Raw genomic sequence first — 23589 nt, forward strand, 5'->3', positions numbered from 1 at the left:
GGCTGCCTCGGGTCTCTTCTCCTGCCTCCCCTTCCCTCATCCACCTGCTGGCCTCTGTGGAAGCCCCGCCATAGCCACCACCAAACAACTGAGTTATTTTTACACATCGACCTGCATCTGGCCAATCCACCACCTCTCATTGTTCATGCCCTTACAAAAAAAAATAAGTCACCAGGCATATGCCCGGTATGCCCGATGGCCAGTCCAGGTAAGATAAGATAAGATAAGATAAGATAGAACTTTATTAATCCCTCGGGTGGGTTCCTCTGGGAAATTCGATATGGGTATGTTAACCTGCAACCAAATCTGCAGCTCCATACAGCAATGTTACGACTTAGATTATATCTTATAACTCATAACTCTTATGTTAGCTCCCCTCAGTAGCATACTGCCTGAAATATTCGACGGCTGCAATAATAAGTGTTATTTTTTCCTTGGTATTCTAATTTCACCGAAGTTTACTAAACTCAACAAACTTAATATTACTTACCGAGACATTTATTCTGTCCTCATTTTCTTTCACCGAAAAATTGTTTCCTGCGGTGCCGTCTTTCGTGCTTGGCTCTCCTACCTTTGCTAACGTGATGCACATAGCGCAGAAGCCGATGCTGCATTCACTTACACTCGGATATCTGAACTTCACCGTGAAAACATAATCGGACATTTGATATTTGATTGAATTTTATTGTTTTGCCTTTGGGGTGGCACCTGGGGTGGCCAGTCTGGTTGGGGGGGGTGGCCTGGGGGGGCACAGGCCACCCCGCTGGACACGCCACTGGGCCTTAAAAATACCTGACTTATATAACAGCATACTGACAGTGTCTCATCCAAAAATAGAAAATGTATAAATACAGTTAATATCATTTTTATTTAAATTTTATTTAATTCTCTTCATATAGTGCCAAACAGATGTCTCAAGTCGTCACTGTTACAACATAGATAAACATGAACATGAAATCCATTATTTAATTCTCTTCCATTCACTCCAGTTCAATTCAATAGCTATATAGATGGATAGACAGATACTGTATTATATACTATATTGATTCCAAATGGAGAATTAATGTGTTATATCACCAGGATAATGAATTCAAGTAGTACAATCTCCAATAAACAGACAACACAGTTAAAGTTCAAAGTGCAATATGTGCAGGATCCAGGCTTTATATTGTAAGATGCAAAACGTTTATATATACATAATATTGTTGAAAAAATAAAGAAAGTTAAAAATCAAAATAAGTTTATTGTCACTGTGGCTGATGTGATTGCAATATGAACCCGAAAGCAGACAAGGGAGAGATGGAACTGAATCTTAACAAAAAGCAAACCATTTATTAGGTTGAAAAACACGAACACAAAACAAGGCCCAGCAAACAGGGGCGACAACTAAAACTAAAACCTACACTGGGAATAACTCAGTATGACTATGACAACTATGACAGGAAAAACATGAACATGAATCCGAGGAGGTGCATGCGAGAAACTCTGATGAAAAAACATGAACATGAACATGGACCTAAACAGAATCAGGAGATAACCTGAAACCCGGAATAACGTGAACGGAGGAAAACAGACACACCAGCACTGACCAGAGGAAGACAGCGGACTTAAATACACAGAAAATAAAAGGGGAAGTGGAAACACAGCTGACACAAATGAACCTGACACCACAGGGGAAGCAAAATGAAACACACTGAACATGGAAACACAACCCTTTCATAATAAAAGACGAAACAAGGAGAGACATAGACGTGTGATGGGCTGAGTTGAAAAAGCAGGAGGAGTCACAGGAATTATTACAAAAACATGGTTTTCATTTATTTAACCCAAAAAAGCTGTGATGGATGGCCTTCGCCTCACGGTAATGCACCAAAGCTTTTAATCTGCCACCCTCCAGCCCAGAGGACATAGTTGGACTGGCCATCGGGCATACTGGGCATTTGCCCGGTGGGCCGATGGTGATTTTTCGTTTTTATGGGCCAATGGGTTTTTTTTTCATTTTTTCCCCGTAACAGTATAAACACTGAAAGGTGGTGGATTGGCCAGATGCTGGGAGATGTGTAAAAATAACTCAATTGTTTGGTGGTGGCTATTGCGGAGCTTCCACAGATTCAGTAACATTAGCAAGTGGTGGAGGCCAGCAGATGCAACACGCTGGCAGGTGGATGACGGAAAGGCAGGAGGAGCAGAGGCCGGAGGCGGTGAACTGAACTTCAGGTAAGAAGTTATGACCTGCAGTCTATCTGGGTCAGATATAAACCAAGTTTAGGTGGAGTTTATTTTCGTTGTGCTGACTTTTTACAGTCAGTTACAATAACTCGTACTGCGTGAGCTAGCATGAAGGAGTTTCTATACAGCTGTTCGGTTGCTATGATGTTACTGATAGTGAACTTTATTTTATTCATAAGGTTAGTTAGTAGAGTTGCCAACGGCTCCTTAAAAAATGGAATGGTCCCTCATTCAGAGAAAATATTATGTGTTTTGTATTGAGCTGAGAAGAGACACAGTTTGTCCCGTACTTTAGCTAGAATGGGAAAAGACAAAAAGCTGGAGTTATTCTGTCTTTACGCTGCACAGCTGCCTCTTCTCTTATCCCCCCCCCCCCTCCCTCCCTCTTCTGTTGCTACTTTGATCATGAAACTGATCAATGATCAGCTGATCGGCTTTTCTCTCTTGTTTATTTATCTCCCACTTTGCGCCAGAAACAGGAATCAGAATACTTTATTGATTCTGATTCCTGTTTCTGGCGCAAAGTGGGAGATAAATAAACAAGAGAGAAAAGCCGATCAGCTGATCATTGGAAACCAGCGGATGTCACGCTAAACAACAGCAGCACGTTTAAGCTTGATCAGCTGTTGTTAGAATTTATTTAATATTAATTTCTAGTATCAGCTGATGTTTGCTGGAGCCACAGCTGTAAAGCTGCTGGTCATGATATCGGTTTGTATATGTGGTGAGAGGGAAACATGAAGATGAAACCAGGAGATGTCCTTACTGGATCATCAGAGCTGAACAGTGATGGAGAAACAGGTTTACCTTTTAGGTGACATGAATGAGTTGAAGGGAAGTTATGAACTGTTTCTGAGAGACAAATAACACCAGCATCCTTTTTCTAAGTAGCTGACAGCTGGTAACTGTGCAGGGGCGGGTCTAGCAAAGTGTTGCCAGGGGCCAGGTAGGGCATTAACAGGGAGAGGGGGGCACAAAGAAATACTTTTCTTTCTTATTCTCATTTCAAATATTTAGCTTTTATTAAATAATTATCTGAATCTTGCGAACAAAGTTTTTATCTGACGTAAAATGTATAGAGATCATACATATACCAAAAAGACAGTGTACATCGCTGTCACAACAGCGTTTGTTTTCATTCAAAGGCTTTATGGCTTTAATACCTGGTGGGCTGGTCTGTAGTGAAAATGCCCAATTTTTTGTCCCAGTCCAGCCCTGCAGGTTAATACTGGCAGTGTCACCATGCCAGCTGACTGTATTTCATCATCAGCCAGTGTTGTTCTTTATACATCAATATTACCAAAGTTTACCATAAGGCAGCATAGAAAGTATTTACTTGCTTTCAGGTGTTATTCAAATGTTAGTCTTTTCATTTGTTTCCACACTTTTTTCCTGTTTCAAAATCAAACACCAGTTTGTGAGAAGATTATCTTCTTTTTTTAATAGGCATTGGTTTTGCATTGGCATTGGCTAATTTGCCAATTGTATGTTAAAATGTTCGTATTTTAATATTAAAAAATGTTTTTGCCCAAAACATATGTGCACTACATGTCAGTAAAAATACTATGCAAATATTGATGTCCTTGACTGCTGAATAAACACTGACTGATTGTATCTCTTGTACTTTATCAACGCAGTATCTAAAAACTTTGCACCGTAGTGGTTAAAATCTCATTCTAATAAGAGTTAAAAGCGCATTTGGTTATTAGGTTTACAGGGTTATTGAATTATGGTTAACGGTTGGTAGAATTGTTTTTAACATTATCTGACAATTACATCTGCCACCCTTCTCCAAATCTGTGCCCCTACCTGGCCCCCCCAACAAAAGATTTCTAGACACGCCACTGCTCGTTTACGGAGGGTGCAAAATGCGGCAGCTTGTGTTTTAACTGGCACTCGAAGGTTTGAGCACATCTCCCCTATTTTAGCTTCACTTCACTGGCTGCCCATTTCTTTTGGCATTCATTTAAAAATTCTTTTATTTGCCTTTAAAGCTCTCCATGACCTAGCTGCATCTTAACTCTCTGAGCTGCCACAGTCTTATAAACCCACCCGCTGTCTCAGGTCAGCTGATCAGCTGTTCCTGAATGTTCCCAGGACTGAGCGCAAACTTAGAGGACATCGTGCTTTTGCTGTAGCATCTCTGAAACTGTGACACGATCTGCCTTTAGAGATTAGACAGGCTTCTTCTCTGCCTGTTCTTAAATCACTCCTGAAAACTCATCTCTTCACCCTGACCTTTGACACCTTGTAAGATGTTGGTTTTTAGTTTGAGTTTTTTAGTTTATTTTTGCTGTTTTATCTTGTTTTTAAATATAGGGCTGTTTAAATTTTTTATGTATTATGTGTTTTATTTTCTTACTGTTAAGTTTTATTCTATTGTTGGGTATTTTAAAGTGCTTTCTCAATAAAGATGGATTGGATTGGACTGGAAGATAAACACTTTAGTTTGCAGTACTGTGGTGAGTTCACAGTAAAGCACTGTGTTGGACTGGCGCACAGTGATTGTGGCGTTCATGGTCAGTGTTAGGTTACCTCAAGTACAGTGGATTCATTTGCATTTAAGCTGATGATGCTTAGATTAAGTCATCAAATTTCACCTTTATATCAGCTGTATAAGACAATTCTCAGGATACTGTTAGTGTAGGAAATGGAAAGACAACCAAGATATCTGTGAAACGTCTGCTTACATCTTGAATTCAGCTCCGGCGTATGTGGTAAGTTGTTAATGAGTGACTTTAATTTATTCTTTCTTCAGATGTGGCTATACACTCTACTGAGAATAAGCATACTGTCACGATATGAGTGGATCTTCAAAATAGACATCAAAATAGTTCATGGAGAAAATAAGTAGAAAAAGTAAAGATCTTCTTAGGAACAATACTGTTTGGATAATTATAACCATCATAAGCAACCGAATCATTTCAACATGTATTTGCTCAAAAATTTATTACAAACACGTTTTTAATTATCAACACAAGGAAAGTCAACAGTTTCTAGAACTCCAACAGGGGCAGGACTTGGAGGTACTGGGATTTCAGGAGGCAGCAGAATGGTACACTGGTCAGTGTCATTATTATTGACCGGTGATGGTGGATGGCCTTGGGGGGAGCTGAGAGGTAACTCAGACCTCTTATCTTCAGGACACGGAAAGCAAACATACTTCTTTTCAGCAGCTGGAGACTTAGAGACATCCCAAGTCATCAGCCTCATGCGTTTAGGCTGAGGCAAAGGTTCCTCTTCATCCTCCACAGAAATAACAGCAGAATATCTACGCTTTCTGCCCAGACCTAACTCTGCAATGGGTGGAGGTGTCAGAGGCAGAGGAGACATTAAAAAGGCCAAATCATCATCCAGGGATGAACAATCATATTTAAAATCTGGATGCATGATCTTGTCTGTGTCCTTTGACTGAAAGCTGGCATCAGCAGGTGGAGGAACTGAAGAAACTGGAACATCAGAACTCATCAGCCTCATGCGTTTAGGCATCAAATGTTCCTCTTCATCCTCCACAGAAAAAACAGCAGAATATCTTCGCTTTCTGCAGAGACGTAACTCTGCAGTGGGTGGAGGTCTCGGAGGCAGAGGAACATCAGTAGGACACATGAAAAACGTCACTTCATCATCCAGGGATGAACGATCACTTTTCAAATCTGGGTGAATGATCTTGTTTGTGTCCTTTGAATGAAAGCTGTCATCAGCAGGTGGAGGACTTGAAGAAACTGGAACATCAGAACTCATCAGCCTCATGCGTTTAGGCATCAAATGTTCCTCTTCATCCTCCACAGAAAAAACAGCAGAATATCTTCGCTTTCTGCAGAGACGTAACTCTGCAGTGGGTGGAGGTCTCGGAGGCAGAGGAACATCAGCAGGACACATGAAAAACGTCACTTCATCATCCAGGGATGAACGATCATTTTTCAAATCTGGGTGAATGATCTTGTTTGTGTCCTTCGACTGAAAGCTGGCATCAGCAGGTGGTGGACTTGGGAGCTCACATGCAGGTGCACTGATAGGTCTGAACATGAAAGCGGGAACTTCATTGTCCAGAGCACAACGGTCTGCATCGGATGAGTGTGGGAGCTTCTCCTTTGCCTGTGGAGGAAGCAGACTTTGAGCCAAAGGGATCTTGTGTTGCAGAGGAACATTCAAGTCATCTGACGTTTTGCTCTGTTACATATTATTATTGTTGTTGTTGGATTTTTCTTTAAAAATTCACGTGATTTAATGTTTAGAAACAGACACAGTGAAGGGTAACTTACCACAGCTCGAGCCATTTTAGGCATCTCTCAAGGCAAAGACGCAGGATTTGGTTTCTCTGTGTAAGATTACAGGACAGTTGTCAGTTTCATTTTCAAGTCAGTTGGATAAATTCATATCAAACTTCTCAAACTGTATCATTAAAGCATTGTTTAGGTGGACAAATATGAAAGATATGAAGATAAAAACAGTAACAGCTGGCAATCAAGGGAAAACAACCTTACGAAAAAGGTCTTAATCATTATTGCTTAAAAGTAAATCTTTCAGTCCTTACTTCAGTGATTGTTTGAAGTCTCTGTGCTTGTTGTCAGTCGCAGATTTGTGTAAAATAGTTGCAGTTTGTGAATAAAGTTTGCAGGAGCTCCAAGGTTTGTCTGTTCAGTACCAAAGTAATGAGGAGACTGAGTGCAGGTTTGGAATCCTCAGTGACAGAAGAATGCAGCAATGTTTGAATTTGAATTTGTTATTGTTTTATTAACAACAACTACCAGGATCATACCATAGCAACACAGTGATGCCCAGTCAAATGTCAGGTACAAGGGATAGCCCACATACACATCCAACAGCACAGTAAAGCAATGGGCACCAATGCCACCAGTCAGGCCTTAAAAATACCTGAGTTATATAACAGCACACTGACAGTGTCTCATACAAAAATATAAAATGTATAAATACAGTTAATATCATTTTCATTTAAATTTTATTTAATTCTCTTCATATAGTGCCAAACAGATGTCTCAAGTCGTCACTGTTACAACATAGATAAACATAAACATGAAATCCATTATTTAATTCTCTTCCATTCACTCCAGTTCAATTCAATAGCTATATAGATGGATAGACAGATACTGTATTATATACTATATTGATTCCAAATGGAGAATTAATGTGTTATATCACCAGGATAATGAATTCAAGTAGTACAATCTCCAATAAACAGACAACACAGTTCAAGTTCAAAGTGCAATATGTGCAGGATCCAGGCTTTATATTGTAAGATGCAAAATGTTTATATATACATAATATTGTTGAAAAAATAAAGAAAGTTAAAAATCAAAATAAGTTTATTGTCACGGTGGCTGATGTGATTGCAATATGAACCCGAAAGCAGACAAGGGAGAGATGGAACTGAATCTTAACAAAAAGCAAATCATTTATTAGGTTGAAAAAACATGAACACAAAACAAGGCCCAGCAAACAGGGGCGACAACTAAAACTAAAACCTACACTGGGAATAACTCGGTATGACTATGACAACTATGACAGGAAAAACATGAACATGAATCCGAGGAGGTGCATGCGAGAAACTCTGATGAAAAAACATGAACATGAACATGAACATGGACCTAAACAGAATCAGGAGATAACCTGAAACCCGGAATAACGTGAATGGAGGAAAACAGACGCACCAGCACTGACCAGAGGAAGACAGCGGACTTAAATACACAGAAAATAAAAGGGCAAGTGGAAACACAGCTGACACAAATGAACCTGACACCACAGGGGAAGCAAAATGAAACACACTGAACATGGAAACACAACCCTTTCATAATAAAAGATGAAACAAGGAGAGACATAGACGTGTGATGGGCTGAGTTGAAAAAGCAGGAGGAGTCACAGGAATTATTACAAAAACATGGTTTTCATTTATTTAACCCAAAAAAGCTGTGATGGATGGCCTTCGCCTCACGGTAATGCACCAAAGCTTTTCATCCGCGACCATCCAGCCCAGAGGACATAGTTGGACTGGCCATCGGGCATACCGGGCATTTGCCTGGTGGGCCGATGTTTTTTTTTTTTTTTCATTTTTTCCCCGTAACAGTATAAACACTGAAAGGTGGTGGATTGGCCAGATGCTGGGAGATGTGTAAAAATAACTCAATTGTTTGGTGGTGGCTATTGTGGAGCTTCCACAGATTCAGTAACATTAGCAAGTGGTGGAGGCCAGCAGATGCAACACGCTGGCAGGTGGATGACGGAAAGGCACGAGGAGCAGAGGCCGGAGGCGGTGAACTGAACTTCAGGTAAGAAGTTATGACCTGCAGTCTATCTGGGTCAGATATAAACCAAGTTTAGGTGGAGTTTATTTTCGTTGTGCTGACTTTTTACAGTCAGTTACAATAACTCGTACTGCGTGAGCTAGCATGAAGGAGTTTCTATACAGCTGTTCGGTTGCTATGATGTTACTGATAGTGAACTTTATTTTATTCATAAGGTTAGTTAGTAGAGTTGCCAACGGCTCCTTAAAAAATGGAATGGTCCCTCATTCAGAGAAAATATTATGCGTTTTGTATTGAGCTGAGAAGAGACACAGTTTGTCCCGTACTTTAGCTAGAATGGGAAAAGACACAAAGCTGGAGTTATTCTGTCTTTACGCTGCACAGCTGCCTCTTCTCTTATCCCCCCCCCCCCTCCCTCCCTCCCTCTTCTGTTGCTACTTTGATCATGAAACTGATCAATGATCAGCTGATCGGCTTTTCTCTCTTGTTTATTTATCTCCCACTTTGCGCCAGAAACAGGAATCAGAATACTTTATTGATTCTGATTCCTGTTTCTGGCGCAAAGTGGGAGATAAATAAACAAGAGAGAAAAGCCGATCAGCTGATCATTGGAAACCAGCGGATGTCGCGCTAAACAACAGCAGCACGTTTAAGCTTGATCAGCTGTTGTTAGAATTTATTTAATATTAATTTCTAGTATCAGCTGATGTTTGCTGGAGCCACAGCTGTAAAGCTGCTGGTCATGATATCGGTTTGTATATGTGGTGAGAGGGAAACATGAAGATGAAACCAGGAGATGTCCTTACTGAATCATCAGAGCAGAACAGTGATGGAGAAACAGGTTTACCTTTTAGGTGACATGAATGAGTTGAAGGGAAGTTATGAACTGTTTCTGAGAGACAAATAACACCAGCATCCTTTTTCTAAGTAGCTGACAGCTGGTAACTGTGCAGGGGCGGGTCTAGCAAAGTGTTGCCAGGGGCCAGGTAGGGCATTAACAGGGAGAGGGGGTCACAAAGAAATACTTTTCTTTCTTATTCTCATTTCAAATATTTAGCTTTTATTAAATAATTATCTGAATCTTGCGAACAAAGTTTTTATCTGACGTAAAATGTATAGAGATCATACATATACCAAAAAGACAGTGTACATCGCTGTCACAACAGCGTTTGTTTTCATTCAAAGGCTTTATGGCTTTAATACCTGGTGGGTCGGTCTGTAGTGAAAATGCCCAATTTTTTGTCCCAGTCCAGCCCTGCAGGTTAATACTGGCAGTGTCACCATGCCAGCTGACTGTATTTCATCATCAGCCAGTGTTGTTCTTTATACATCAATATTACCAAAGTTTACCATAAGGCAGCATAGAAAGTATTTACTTGCTTTCAGGTGTTATTCAAATGTTAGTCTTTTCATTTGTTTCCCCACTTTTTTCCTGTTTCAAAATCAAACACCAGTTTGTGAGAAGATTATCTTCTTTTTTTAATAGGCATTGGTTTTGCATTGGCATTGGCTAATTTGCCAATTGTATGTTAAAATGTTCGTATTTTAATATTAAAAAATGTTTTTGCCCAAAACATATGTGCACTACATGTCAGTAAAAATACTATGCAAATATTGATGTCCTTGACTGCTGAATAAACACTGACTGATTGTATCTCTTGTACTTTATCAACGCAGTATCTAAAAACTTTGCACCGTAGTGGTTAAAATCTCATTCTAATAAGAGTTAAAAGCGCATTTGGTTATTAGGTTTATAGGGTTATTGAATTATGGTTAACGGTTGGTAGAATTGTTTTTAACATTATCTGACAATTACATCTGCCACCCTTCTCCAAATCTTTGCCCCTACCTGGCCCCCCCAACAAAAATTTTCTAGACACGCCACTGACACAAAGAAGGAAAACCCACCCGATTGACCAAAATCAACTCAAAATACTCCCACACAACAGAACCTCCTCTATTCCTCACTGGCTCCAAATCTTTCAGTAGAAATATCAGTGGTTCACTATTTGTCACCATCAAAATACTCCACAAATCTCGCGAATGATTCACTTCCTTATAAACCAGGGAATCAGACACCGAAGCAGTTAGGTTCTAAATGAAGCTTCGGACGTCACTGATCCGAATTTGACGTATTTGACTGATATTGACCCTCATGTCCCGTTTATTCTGGGCTTGTACCTGTAAGAGCTTTGGGCCTGAAAGTTTGCACGAGTAGTATAGAGGCCCTTAGCGGTTACTCGGTGGCTTTTACTCGCTACATAAAAACTATTTCACCTTCCAGATACTGCATTATATGACATCGTCAGTTGGTGAACTTTCCTCTCATGGATATTTTGTATAATTAATTTGCATATCTCATATAGAGATGACTTGCACTGATTTCATTTCAGATAAATATTCCAATTTAAAACTGATCAGATGTGCAGGTGCTTTTTAGTCACCTGGCCACTATTTTAACTCACTGCAGCCAATCTGAGGTTTCACAGAATTTCCTTCACTGACCATCTTCAACCTTCAATCTCTACACTTGCAATGTTGCTGTTAATGAGAGCAGCTTTGCTGTGATCTTTAAAGATCATTCTCATGATGTTGCTTTGGAAATGTTTCTTAAGAATTTGTTGAGTTTAAGTAATATAACAGTAATTATAATTATGACAGAACATGGCAGATTTCAGTGAATGTGGAAAAATATCACAATCACAGCAGTTATAGCAGCATCCTTTAGATCCTTTAGCTGCTGCTCCAGAGAATTTTATTAGAGTAGAGTGGACATCATCACTGAGGGTCATTGCACAGAAGTGAAAACAGGAGGAAGCTACAGACCACTTCAGTGGTTCACGACTTTGTATCATTTGTATTGTAAAGATTTTTTCAAATTGTTATTTTATTTTGGGGATTTTATATTATTTTATGTCTGTATGTAGTTATTAGTAGGGATGGGTACCGGTGTCCGGTGCCATGATGGCACCGGTTCTGACATAAACTGTAGTAACCAGACCGAAAGCAGCGCACATTTCGGTGCTTTATTTCGGTGCTTTTTTTTCCTAAGCTGTGATACACTTTAGATTCTAGCCAATCATTTTACGTTTCCGAGGATAGTAGGCGGGCCCAGGTACGTACGTTCTTTTAGAGCAGAGCTACAGATTAAAAATGTCCAAGGTGAAGCGGTCAAAAGTCTGGCTGTACTTCACAGCAAAATATGCAAACTCAGCAGCAACAAGTGCTTTAAGCTGATACTGTGATACTGTCAAAGGAGGTAACACCTCAAATCCGATGAAACACCTGGCGACGCATTAAAAGCCGAGAAATGCGCCGTATTTGATAGCTTGCTGCGAGACCTCACACAGAGCACATCTACTGCGGGTGGGTTGCCTGTTATGCGACATCCCCCAAAAACACAAAGAGGAGAGTCCTGGCCCCTAGCCCTGCCAGTGTAGCAGAAATGATGACGGATGATGGTGGCAGCAGCAGCCGTTCTTCTCTGCGTGAGTAGCTTAATGTTGTTCGTGTGTAATTTACGTTGAGTAGGCTCACCACGTTATTACATTAATGCATGTAAGGTGAACTAGCAAACATCATCATAGCTACATGCGGCTGTCTTCTTGTTTGATGGCAGATACTAACTTCACCCTGGCCAAAAAGGCTAAAATGACCAAAGAAAAAGCGGAAAACAGTTAAACATGAGAGGTTTTTGGACAAAGTTTGTGTTTTTTTCATTGTTTAAGCACTGCTTCCAGCCAAGAGTGATACCATATATGCACCATAGCTGCAGAAAAGGCTAACATTGTTATCTTTTTACAAAAAACCAGCTGAACATGAGAGGTTTTTGGACCAATTTTGTGTTCTCCATTCTTTAAGCACCGGTTTGAGCACCGTTTGAGCACCGGCACCGTCTCAAAAGTACCGATTTGGCACCGGTATCGGATAAAACCTAAACGATACCCATCCCTAGTTATTAGTTTTACACAAAATATAAAAGCAGCACTTACAGAAGTTTTGTAAATTACTAAAGTATTTACTAAAGCTGTCTCCCCTGAGTGAGCATCAGGGCCCTCTGCAGTTTTTTTTGTAGAAATGCAATCTTAGAATTAAACTGATTTATCTGGAACACAAGATGGAAAACTGATATTCTCATTAAAGACAGAAAATAGATGCAAATGCGCAGAAATGTAACTGTTCATGCCTGTAAGAACAAAGATGAACAGCAGCTCTTGTCGTTTGGAGACTTTAACTTATATATAGAAGATCAAAATGTAAGGGTATGTGTGTCGTCACCGCATGTATAAAAAGGCTTTTTCCGAATCGCTTTCTCGCTTACGGCCATACCACCCTGAGCACGCCCGATCTCGTCTGATCTCGGAAGCTAAGCAGGGTCGGGCCTGGTCAGTACTTGGATGGGAGACCGCCTGGGAATACCAGGTGCTGTAAGCTTTTGCACTTCCACACACAAACTGCAGAGGGCGCCGCTGCTCACTCAGTGGAGATAGCATCAAGGAATACTATGATAACAAGGACATCACTTAATATTTCGGTATTTTGTTTTGAAATAATACAAATGACAGTTTAAATATAGAAACTAATCTGAGGCCCTCTTTTAGCTCATTTTCTAATAGGATGGTTAGTGTGTCTTGCAAAGCTTTTGCACTTCTAAACAAACTGCAGAGGGCGCTGCTGCTTTCTCAGGGGAGACTTTCTCTTTTCGTCACGTGGTAGTAGTTTTGAAATAATGAACTGAGGCGAGAGAAAAGAGTAAAATAGTTTATTTTATCAGTAAAGATCAACAGAAGGCACGAATAACAGAATCCAAGGGCAGAAGAGAGACCAGTGTCAGTATGTTATACAACCATGTGATCAGATAGCAAAATATACCTTTACATCCACCATCTAGCTCCAGGAGTTCATGGGTAAATCCTTGGAAGGCTGAAGAAATACTTCAACAGGACAAATCGCAGCCTTTTGCAAAAATATATCCATATATAATTATACACTTTTTTTCTACATGTCGAAGCAAATAAACTCTACAAAATGCAGAAAACTATCCGAGAACATGAACTGCTGATGCATTCATAAGAAAGTCCATGCTTATTATTCGCATCAGAGTATCACTGAATCAAAAATAGAAGCAGTACCTTTGTCAAAAACAGCAATAGGAAAAACTTACGAGTCCATAGAAAGCCAAAAAATATCAGCTTTGAAAACAAGAAGAGGAACACAAAACGTTTCAAACAGATGTTTATAGGATAATTCATAGGTCTGAAAATACAAGTCAGTCCCTTTCAAGCAGTTTAAAACAGAAACAGTAAAGGACTGCCATGGCTTTGAGATACTTTGGTTGTAATACAAATCCCAGAGTTCACAAGCAAGAGGACTACAAAGATGGCCATGCTACAAAAAAATACAACTGGCATCAAGAGCACTGTCACTAACAAAAAGAATTTTAAAGATAAAAATGGAGCATTTTGAAGGGGAAAAAAAAAAAAAAAAAAAAAAGCTTGGGAAAAAAGTATTGAGCATCACAATTTTACAAGAAGCTGGAATATTTCAGGACCGATGCAGTTTTTACAAAAAATAAAACTGTCATTGTAATTTAACCAGCCTCATTTTGCTACAACTGCCTATCCCACCCAACAAACCTGACTCAATACCATTTTACCCATCACAAGTCTCCCAAGTAAAGTAAAGCCTTCTCCTTCTAGATACATGTTGTAATCTTATTGACTGCTCAAATGTAAACTAATCTTAAAATTCCAGGTATTTTTAGAATATTATAATACGTGAAACCAAATCAGAACTACGATGAGTTTTTTTCCCCCATTTTCTGAGTTTAACCATCAGTTATTTTTTTTGTTAGCTTTCTGGCTTAATAATAATTTGTTTTTTGTGAAATTAACTTCTTCAAATGCTGCGTCTTTGTGACAGATAACGTAGGTACATACTAAAAATTCTCAAACACTGCTCCGTAAATATAGGTTACATCGTGTTAAAAATAATTCAGCTGCCAGGCTGTGGAGTCTAGTACGGGTAGCCGTCAGGGAGGCCCAGTCTTTGGATGCACTGCTCCACTCCTTCAGCCAGATAAGGCCCGTCATCTTCATAGCTGGGGAGGTGGGAGCCTTCGTCCTCGCTGGGAGGTAGGACAGCATCCGGGTCAGGCTTGAGACTTGGCCTCTGATTGTCTGGGAAAGCCATGGAGAAAAGTGCCTCGGGGTTGCACACGAACTTGTAGACGTACCGCTCACCGGCCACCTGCAAAGAGTTTGAGTTGAGAAATTTAAAATAAATAAATAAATAAATAAATAATAATAATCAAACAAAAGTAATCTCTCAAAAATTTGGAAATTGATGACAAAATGTTGAGGACAGAAAACTGCAGTTTCTCTAACGGCCACTTGAGGCTGGTTTAAACAGCAAGTCAGTCTCCATGGACTTCAGTGTTTAAATGACCAAAACAGCAGAAAAAAAACAACACTGATGATGTTTAATAGCCTGGTACAACAACACACACAAATAAATAAATAAATAAATAAATAAATGCCTTTAATAAAAATTATAAAAATATATATATATATAAAATAACCTCAAGTCTTTTAAAACTCAAAACATTAAACTGGATGGCTTCCAGATGTGGTTCATTAGAGGCTAAGATTAGAAATAAGAGGTCAGAAACTCAGTGCTTCAGTGTAAGAGCCCAATAGCTAGTTGTTGTTTTTTTAAATAGTTTGTGATTACAACAACATAGGAGTAAAGGAAGACTCAAGTGGAACATGACCTGCCTTTACCTTCTGCATAATGCCCTTTTCATAATAGTACCGCAGCGAGCGACTCAGCTTATCGTAGTTCATGGCAGGTCGATTCTTCTGGATCCCCCAGAGCCGAGCCACCTAAAAACATGATGGGGGAGGGAAAAATTAATATATGGCTTTAAAATGTTGTTTTTCCCCAGTCTTAAGAATATTAAGCTTCTCAAAGTTCCACATTAGGTATGCAGTAGCTGACCTCTTCGGGGTCAATCAGCTTGAACTCCATGTTTCGCCCCGTCCAGATGATCAGGTGTGCATTGGCTGGGTTGTCCAGGAGTGTGAGCAGGAACTGCCACAGCTGCAGGGAGCCACGGCGCTGGTACGGCAGACCCTCCTGTTTCACTTTACCTGGTGAAGACACGCAGAAGTCACCTTTCCTGCTTTTGTGCTGTTTTGTTGGTTGGTTGTTTTTTTTTTTTTTTGTTTTGTTTTGTTTTTTTTTGTTTTTTTTTTTAAAACCAATTTCTTGATCGTTTGCTCATTTAAAAAATAAATAAATAAATAAATTATGCTTTTTTTTTTTTTTTTTTTTTTTTAAAAAAAATCACATCTCATTGGACAGAACATAGTTACAACATTAGAAACAGAATACTCAACCTGGTGTATGCAAATGCCAATAACGAACACAATACCGCCAACTCACAGCACACTGCCTTAAATGATATTGTCCTTCCCTCCTTTGTCTTATACACTAAGTGTTAACAAGGATGTTTTGGAAGTCCGTGTCTTACCTTCCAGCCTTTCCGGCACAACACAGGTGTCATCATAGTACAGACACTGCTCTCTGTCTGGACCAAATCCTGTGGAGCAAAGAATAGAGTAAAAAGGCTGCGGCAGCATGAAAAGGCATTTTTAAACCCAGGACACAAACTCACCTGCACTGTTATTTTGGTACAAAGCAGACTTCTCAAAGGATGACGGCTGGCATGTTTGAACCTCTGAAAGGCACAAAAGTCACAATTCTTCATAAACTGCAAGCAAATGTAAAGTGTCTGAGCCTAGGCCTGTAGTTATTTGAATGTTTCACCTATGGCAAGACTGCCTGTTACCCTAACAGACGTGAATACATTTTATTCAGATGCCGTCGCCACACTAAGGGTAACATACCCGAGTCATAGCCAAAGTCCCTTGGCTCTTGTTTAATTGTGACATGGTTGAAGGCAGTCTGAGGACGTGCCAGACCTGACGTAGGAGGCCCTGGCTCTGGATATCTCGGGTCCACCAGTTCTTGTTTAAAACCCCGGGGAGCGTGGGGAACCAGAGGCTCTGAAAGGTGGCGCTGATACATTGGCCTCCCGTCACGGATGGCGGGGTGGTATGGCGTGTTTGCGGTCTTCTTTGGAGGAAGGAAAGACAGGCAGGGATCCGACAACTGCCGCTGGAACCTGAAGTGTGGAAAGAAGTGGATGTTTAAAGGTTTGAAGCTCATTCGCTTCCAGCTTAAACCGCGCGCATGTGTGTGTGTGTGTGTGTGTGTGTGTATATATATATAGATTTATTTTAAAGCTTACCTTTGTTCTGCATTGAACGACACACTGGAAGAGCCGATGGGAGGATGTGGCATAGCAAACTGCTGGCTTTGATTGGCCTGTGGAAGGTTGCGGAGGTGGGAGGGGCTAAGGGCAGGAGTGTGGTTTGGGGAGCAGTTGTTGGTCAGCTGAGGGGTAGATGGCTGTAACTGCCTCTGTAAAGGTGGAGGTCCAGTAGGGTGGATGGAGCCACGTTGTTGTACTGCAGGTGTGGAGGATGGAGTCGGAGCGGGCTCACAGGCACTAAGGAGACCAGATAAAAACACATCATCCAAAAGTTCTGTCTGCCAGGTGTGTGGTGGTAGTATTGCAGTATATCACACACAGGTTTAAAAACATGAATGGTTACCTGTAGCTGTAAAGGCACATGTCAGCCTGAGGCGTTCTGCAGGGAGAGAAGTCTTTGGACGGACTGGGTTCACGCTTCACTTTGCTGGCGGCCAGTCCATGAAACATCACTGCAAAAAACACACAGGCAAATAATACATACATGTTTGCAGAGCATGGAATGAACACCCTTACATTAGATGGCCAAGTGGACTGCTTCAAAGATTAGTCTTTTTTAAAAAAACAAACAACAACTTTCCTTTCTGATAAAGCTCATAGTTCAGGCAGAATCAGGTGATAAGCTTAGGCTACGCAGGGCTTCCCATGATGCAGTGTTCTACTCAACACAGTGTCTCTGTACAACACTTTGCATTTCCACAGTGTCTCGTCTGTCCTGTTGCCCTCCCCTCAACCCCAATGCCTCAGTGCAGATGGCCACCCCTCCCCAAGTTTGATTCTGCTGGAGGTTTCTTCCTGTTAAAAGAGAGTTTCTACTTCCCACTGTCACCAAGTGCTTGCTCACAGGGGTCATCTAATTGTTGATTTTCCCCCACCTGTGTTACTTCAGTTCTTTAACTTCCAATATCCTAAAATTTATTTATTCCCCCCCCTGGTATTACAAGTATATGAACATCAGTCAGTCTTTATCTCAAAACTGTGTTTTTTGCTGTCTCAAATGAGTAAAATTGAATGTTCTGTCCCTATTCAATGCCAAGGCATTTTAATTGACTTCATCATCATCAGTTCATCTTTTGCACAGTTACACAAGTCTCACACTCCTAATTTGCCTCCAACTGCCTAGTGTTGGATCCCTGGTGAGCGTAATGGTTAGACAGTTAGGATTACGCAACATTACCTCTGGGAACACTGGTTGGGAAAATAATGTGTTTGTTGAAGCAGCACTTCCATAACCAAAACACACTCGAGACCTATTAAATGGCAGCTTTGGTGGAAACATTTGCCTGCCGGTGTGGCAGAACGGCTTCAGATCCAAATTAGAGTTTACCGCCAGCGCTTCAGACCCTGAATATTTCCCTCCTAACTCTTATCTGCTCATGTTGATAATTTAGTAGCAATGACACCTCACATTAAATAGACAAGCTCTGCACATCTTTAAGTTGCACTCTTCCAGTTTGCAATGCAGGCTTTAGCATAAAGTTTTTCCTTTATCGTCCCTTTCAGCGTTTGCTCCCCACTCCTGCGTCTGTGAAAGAAAGGAAACCTACCCCTATCTGATCTGAGCTTTCCAGGAATCTGTAGAGATTCTCATCAGTATGCTGCGCCGATGACGCCAGGCCGCTAATGTTTCCATCCACGACACGGTCTCCGTCAGCTTTATTGTCCGCACGGGGAGTCGTTGTGTTGAAGCAGCTATGATTACGGCAACAATAAGTATATGCAATACGTGTTTGGCAGGAGCACTAAACGCACCATTTCCTCATCGCCCGCGTTATCTGTAACACTTTTAAGTACAGTACTTTTTTTTTTTTTTTTTTTTTTTTTATCTCGCCTCATTTCCTCTGGTACATGACGACTATCATTTAACTGGCAAAGCTCCAAGGTGAATGGAAACACCAACGAATGAGAGCACTGTAAACAACTGGTTTTACACCAATGACCTTTGAGATCACAAGTCACAATCTGGTAAGTTCAGTAAGTTTATCCATTTGAGCAGGAAGCTGCACAGATCCTAAATGAGAGCCAACAGCTGACAGTGCAATGTGATCACACGTGCCAACCCTCTTATGTCCAACTCCACGTTAAAGACCAACTTCCAACGCTCAGTTCCAGACCCATCATAAAGCTCTCACAAAAATACTCTCGTGCATAAATAGTGCGCACCACTGCTAAAACCTGAAATCGTAATCTCTCCAAACATCCAAGAAGAAGCAGGTACTCACAGTTATTGGACTGGAAATCCGGGACAAACTGCTCGTCATCGGTAGCTTGAGCTGAGAGGGAGGAAAAGACATGCCGTTTAAGGACCCCTCTCATCAACTATCACACATCATTTGTATAATGTGGGATGCTCACCTTCAGCGATCCATATTTCTTGGAGCTGAATCAGGTCTTGGAATAGATCTGGAAGATGGTTTCACATTCATTTGTTAGAATGTGTGTGGGCGCAATTATTTGACATTTCACATGTAATTAATGACAACAAATGGCCTATATAAGACTGTCAGAGAAGCATGACCTATTAAAGAAATACCAAAGACCACGAGGGGCACTTGAAAGAACAGGGGAGGGGGAAAAAAAATAATCCTATTAGCAAATTTATGAATATAATTTCTCCCCACATTGTTTGTATCCAGCAGACAGATGTTATCCTGGCACTCACAAGAAGTTAGACTGACTATGAAACTGCAGTTGAGTTTTATATGTACCTTCTGTGTCCTGAGCCAGCTCTGTGTCCATGAACTTCCTCTTCCTATCGCTGAGACACTTTGCTGCTTCCTGTGTGTGACATTTCTGCAGAAATGGGCAAAGGAATGAAACTCAGCACACATGCAGCAAGACAATAAAAAGATAAGAATATAAAACCATAACGTTTCAAACTCACACTCTCAGGGACCACAAAGGGAACCTGCTGATCATAAAAGGCCTCCATGTTGCAGGAGTCTTCACCCTGGGATGAGCAGTGAGGAAGTGATATACTTTGAACATACTGGAGTCATTAAGCAGAAATCCAAGTCTATCGTAGTCTATTTTTCCCCCTACAGGACTAGCCCCTCCATCCATACTACCATCATCCCTTTCACATGACTTGGCATGTTTGTTTACAGTGGCTATAAAAGCCCCGTTGTCACAGAAAGAATTATGCAATCTGCAGTACGCAAATCTGACATGAATAAACTGACGTGAAGCTGCGGGAGGAATCGCTCTTCAAAGGCTGATTTGAGGCAATGAAAAGAAAGCAGCTGAATAGTCAAATAAAACATGACGTCTTTTCCTTTGGCTGTGCTGTGCCAACTTTAATGACGTACAGAGAAGCATATGTACAAAGAATGACAATGCTATGTTTGAAAAGACAGGAATTAAAATGGTTTGATGCTTTGCTTGCCAAGAGATAGGATTAAAGAAGAAACATTTAAAAAACAAACAAACAAACTACTTGTTCAGCTAATAATGCCAATACCTAATCACATTGCTGCAACTGAGTGCATTTAGGCACAGTCAAGGTGACCAGCTGAAGTTCAAAGTGAGCATTAGAATGGGGAAGAAATGGAAGTTAGGTGGCTTTGAATGTGGCATGGTTGTTGGTGCGAGTATATCAGAAACTGCTGAACTGTTGGGTTTCCCCGCACAATCGCCTCTAGAGTTTACTAAGGCTGTTTATGCTAGAGATCAGAGGTGAATGACCAGACTGCTTCAATCTAATAAGGCGGAAACAAATAAATCAAATAACCACTTGGTACAACCAGAAGAGCATCTCTGAATGCACAACACCTCAAACCGTGAAGCAGACAGGTAACAGCAGCAGAAGACCACACCGAGTGACACTCCTGTCACCAGGAAACAGGCTAAAATTTGCACAGGCTAACCAATAATTAGACAAGGGGGGGAGAAAGCTGCCTGATTTCTTCTGTGACATTCAGATGACCAGATAACTGGTTGTAGTGCTGCAGTTTGTGCCAGCTGGGCATTGTTAAATGCCACACTTTACCTGAGCTTTATTGCTGGCCATACCCATCCCATTATGACCGTAGTGTACCCATCCAGCAGAACAACACAACGTCATAAAGCTCAGATCACCTCAAACTGGTTTCTTGGTGTACCTAAAGTAGCCGATAAACGTATATATGCGATAAAGATATGGGACATTATTTTAAACAATGTTTTGCACCTCTTAACTACACCAGATTTCAAAGCTTTGTAAATTTCTACATTTTTAATGTTTCTTCAAACAAAAAAAACAAAAAAAGGGGGTTATTGACCTGGCTCAAACTGCTCAAGAGTCCAACTAAAGCTCGTGAAATATGGGACAAAAGTAAACAATGAAAAACTATTTCAAGAGATGAAAAGGTCAGCCCCCGACGTTGCGTAACGTTTTGTCTAGTCTTCGGTTAAAGTAACCTCCACAAACGATTTAGTGTGTGAGTGTGAGTGTGTGTGTGTCACTCGGCTTTGCTTCAGTGACTACAAACACCACCGAGGAGAAATCACGCCAACTAACTCCGCTAACGTTAGCAACAAATCCTCGCTTAAAGTGAAAGATTTGTGAATGGAGTTTCGCGTGACGCTCGTTGAGTCCTCCTTGTTTTTCTCAATGAAGTGAAACACGATACTGGCTGAGGAGGAGGAGGGGGGGGAGACACCACAGACAAACAGTGAAGGATTCCCGGCGCCAACAAGCTGAAAAAAAGGCTGCTGCAGACGGAAATGCCGCACTGCAGGCAGGCAGACGGTCGCGGGGAATAAACGCAGCGCTGAGTTAGATTTTTAAGAAAATGGCGTTAGCCTCTGAACGCCTATGTGCTCCCCTCGGAGCCTGTAGCAAAGAAAAAAAAACCCGCGACCATGCATCTGGTGTTTATGTAATTAAAGGCAAGCAGGCGCCAGCTTTTACTAAAGCGGTAAGATAAAAACAAAAAGAAGAAGACTCACTCGGTAAGTGAAGTTTCTTGGCAGTGTGAAAACAGAACTCGTCGCAGATTTCCTCCCCTACATCCCATGCAGCACCTCGATTAATCACTCGGCTGTGGATTTTTCTCAATGAAGGACTCTGATAGCTGCGGCTAAAACGAACGATCTCCTGCCCTGCCATTGGCTGGAACTCAGAGTCAGTCAGAAGGCGAGCCAATCGTCATCGAGGCTGCTCTGTGGCCCGGCCCCGCTGTTTTTTATGAATGGCTGCGTTTCATTCATGAAACCAGGACTGTCTTAAAGTGCCAGCGCTGCAATTAAGGTCTTATAAAGTAAACAGGTAAATCAAGGTCATCTGTAACTTCTACACGGGAACAATAATGATGAAAATAGCACTAAAAGCATGCCTTTGCTGGTTTATTATATAGCCTACTGATTTCAACTTGTACAGCTGCTGTTATTGTGTATATATTTATTTATATTTAGATTTCTTCATACATTCTTATATAGTTCTATATTGTGTATTGTGTATTTTGTTGTACAGTTATTTTATTTTCAACTTTAATTTATATATTTTATCTTATTCTTCCCAGTTAAATTTACCCTTCATTCTAATTCGTGTTGTACAGTTATTTCATTTTTAACCTTAATTTATATTTTATTCCTTCCTAGTTAAATTTACCCTTTTTAATTTTTCATATTTATTTCCTATCTTATTCATAGCCTTTCCTTTTTTGTTTTCTTTAGGTCACGAGCAGTTGTCCAAGCATTTCACTACATATCGTACTGTGTATGACTGTGTACGTGACAAATAAAATTTGAATTTGAATTTGAATTTAAATCAGGGGTGTTAAACATAATGCCTGGCAGCTTTAGAAAATTTGAAGCAGGGCATATATGCACACGTATACACACACACACACACACACACACACACATTTAAGATAAGATAAGATAAGATAAGATAGAACTTTATTAATCCCTCGGGTGGGTTCCTCTGGGAAATTCGATTTCCAAAAAAGCACAGCACCGACAGAAGTTACAGAGTTACAGAATATTATATATATATACACACACACACACACACACACACACACACACACATATATATAAATACAGAGACAAATATAAATAAAATATACAAAGGGGATAAATAGAATAAATAGGAATAAAAAATAAAAATACAAGTGAATTGCACATTTCAAGTATTGAGTCTATTGCACTGTTGACTATTTACAAAAAGTATTGCACAAGGTATTGTACAGTGAGGTGAAGAGGCACTACAGCTTAGTTGTTCCCCCCTCCTTTGTCCTCCTGTCTCCCCTCCCTCTCCCCTCCAGAGAGGAGTTAAACAGTCTGATGGCGTGTGGGACAAAGGAGTTTTTAAGTCTGTTAGTTCTTGTCTTGGGGAGAAGCAACCTGTCACTGAACAGACTCTTCTGGTGGTTAATGGCCGTGTGCAGAGGATGCCCAGCATTGTTCATAATGTCCATCAGTTTCTTTAATGTCCTTTTCTCTGCCACTGTCACCAGAGTGTCCAGCTTCATGCCGACCACAGAGCTAGCCCTCCTGATCAGTTTCTCCAGCCTGCGTGAGTCCTTCTTTGCTGTGCTGCTCCCCCAGCACACCACAGCATAGAAAAGTACTCCAGCAACCACCGACTGGTAAAACATCCTCAGGAGCTTCCTGCAGATGTTAAAAGACCTCAGCCTCCTGAGGAAGTACAGTCGGCTTTGGGCTTTTTTATACAGGTGCTCTGTGTTGCATGACCAGTCCAGTTTATTGTCCACCCACAGCCTGAGGTACTTGTACTTGTTGACCACCTCCACCTCCTCCCCCTCTATCTGAACCGGC

At 40.8% G+C, this 23589-nt stretch overlaps 1 protein-coding gene and 1 non-coding gene across 2 annotated transcripts; one reads left to right on the top strand and one right to left on the bottom strand.

The window, feature by feature from the left end:
• Positions 1-12804: 12804 nt before the first annotated feature.
• Positions 12805-12923, top strand: LOC146608763 (5S ribosomal RNA). Its single transcript, XR_014905150.1, has one exon. It is a non-coding gene; the product is annotated as a 5S ribosomal RNA (ribosomal RNA).
• Positions 12924-13822: 899 nt separating this feature from the next.
• LOC146608764 (ETS translocation variant 5-like) lies at positions 13823-21847 on the bottom strand. Its single transcript, XM_085347186.1, has 13 exons — positions 21757-21847; positions 19712-19777; positions 19536-19620; positions 19183-19230; positions 19050-19100; positions 17171-17279; positions 16804-17064; positions 16400-16677; positions 16168-16230; positions 16024-16092; positions 15489-15640; positions 15272-15373; positions 13823-14738 (listed from the first exon to the last, which is right to left on the bottom strand). Exons 2-13 carry the CDS (start codon positions 19757-19759, stop codon positions 14505-14507), a joined length of 1500 nt encoding a protein of 499 aa, XP_085203312.1. The 5' UTR covers positions 19760-19777; positions 21757-21847; the 3' UTR covers positions 13823-14504.
• Between the last annotated feature and the right edge of the window lie 1742 nt (positions 21848-23589).

The sequence above is a fragment of the Diplotaxodon limnothrissa genome, linkage group LG23, assembly GCF_057381915.1.
Source record: "Diplotaxodon limnothrissa isolate DT_005_m linkage group LG23, D_limnothrissa_male_GT1.1, whole genome shotgun sequence".
Classification (NCBI taxonomy): domain Eukaryota; kingdom Metazoa; phylum Chordata; class Actinopteri; order Cichliformes; family Cichlidae; genus Diplotaxodon; species Diplotaxodon limnothrissa.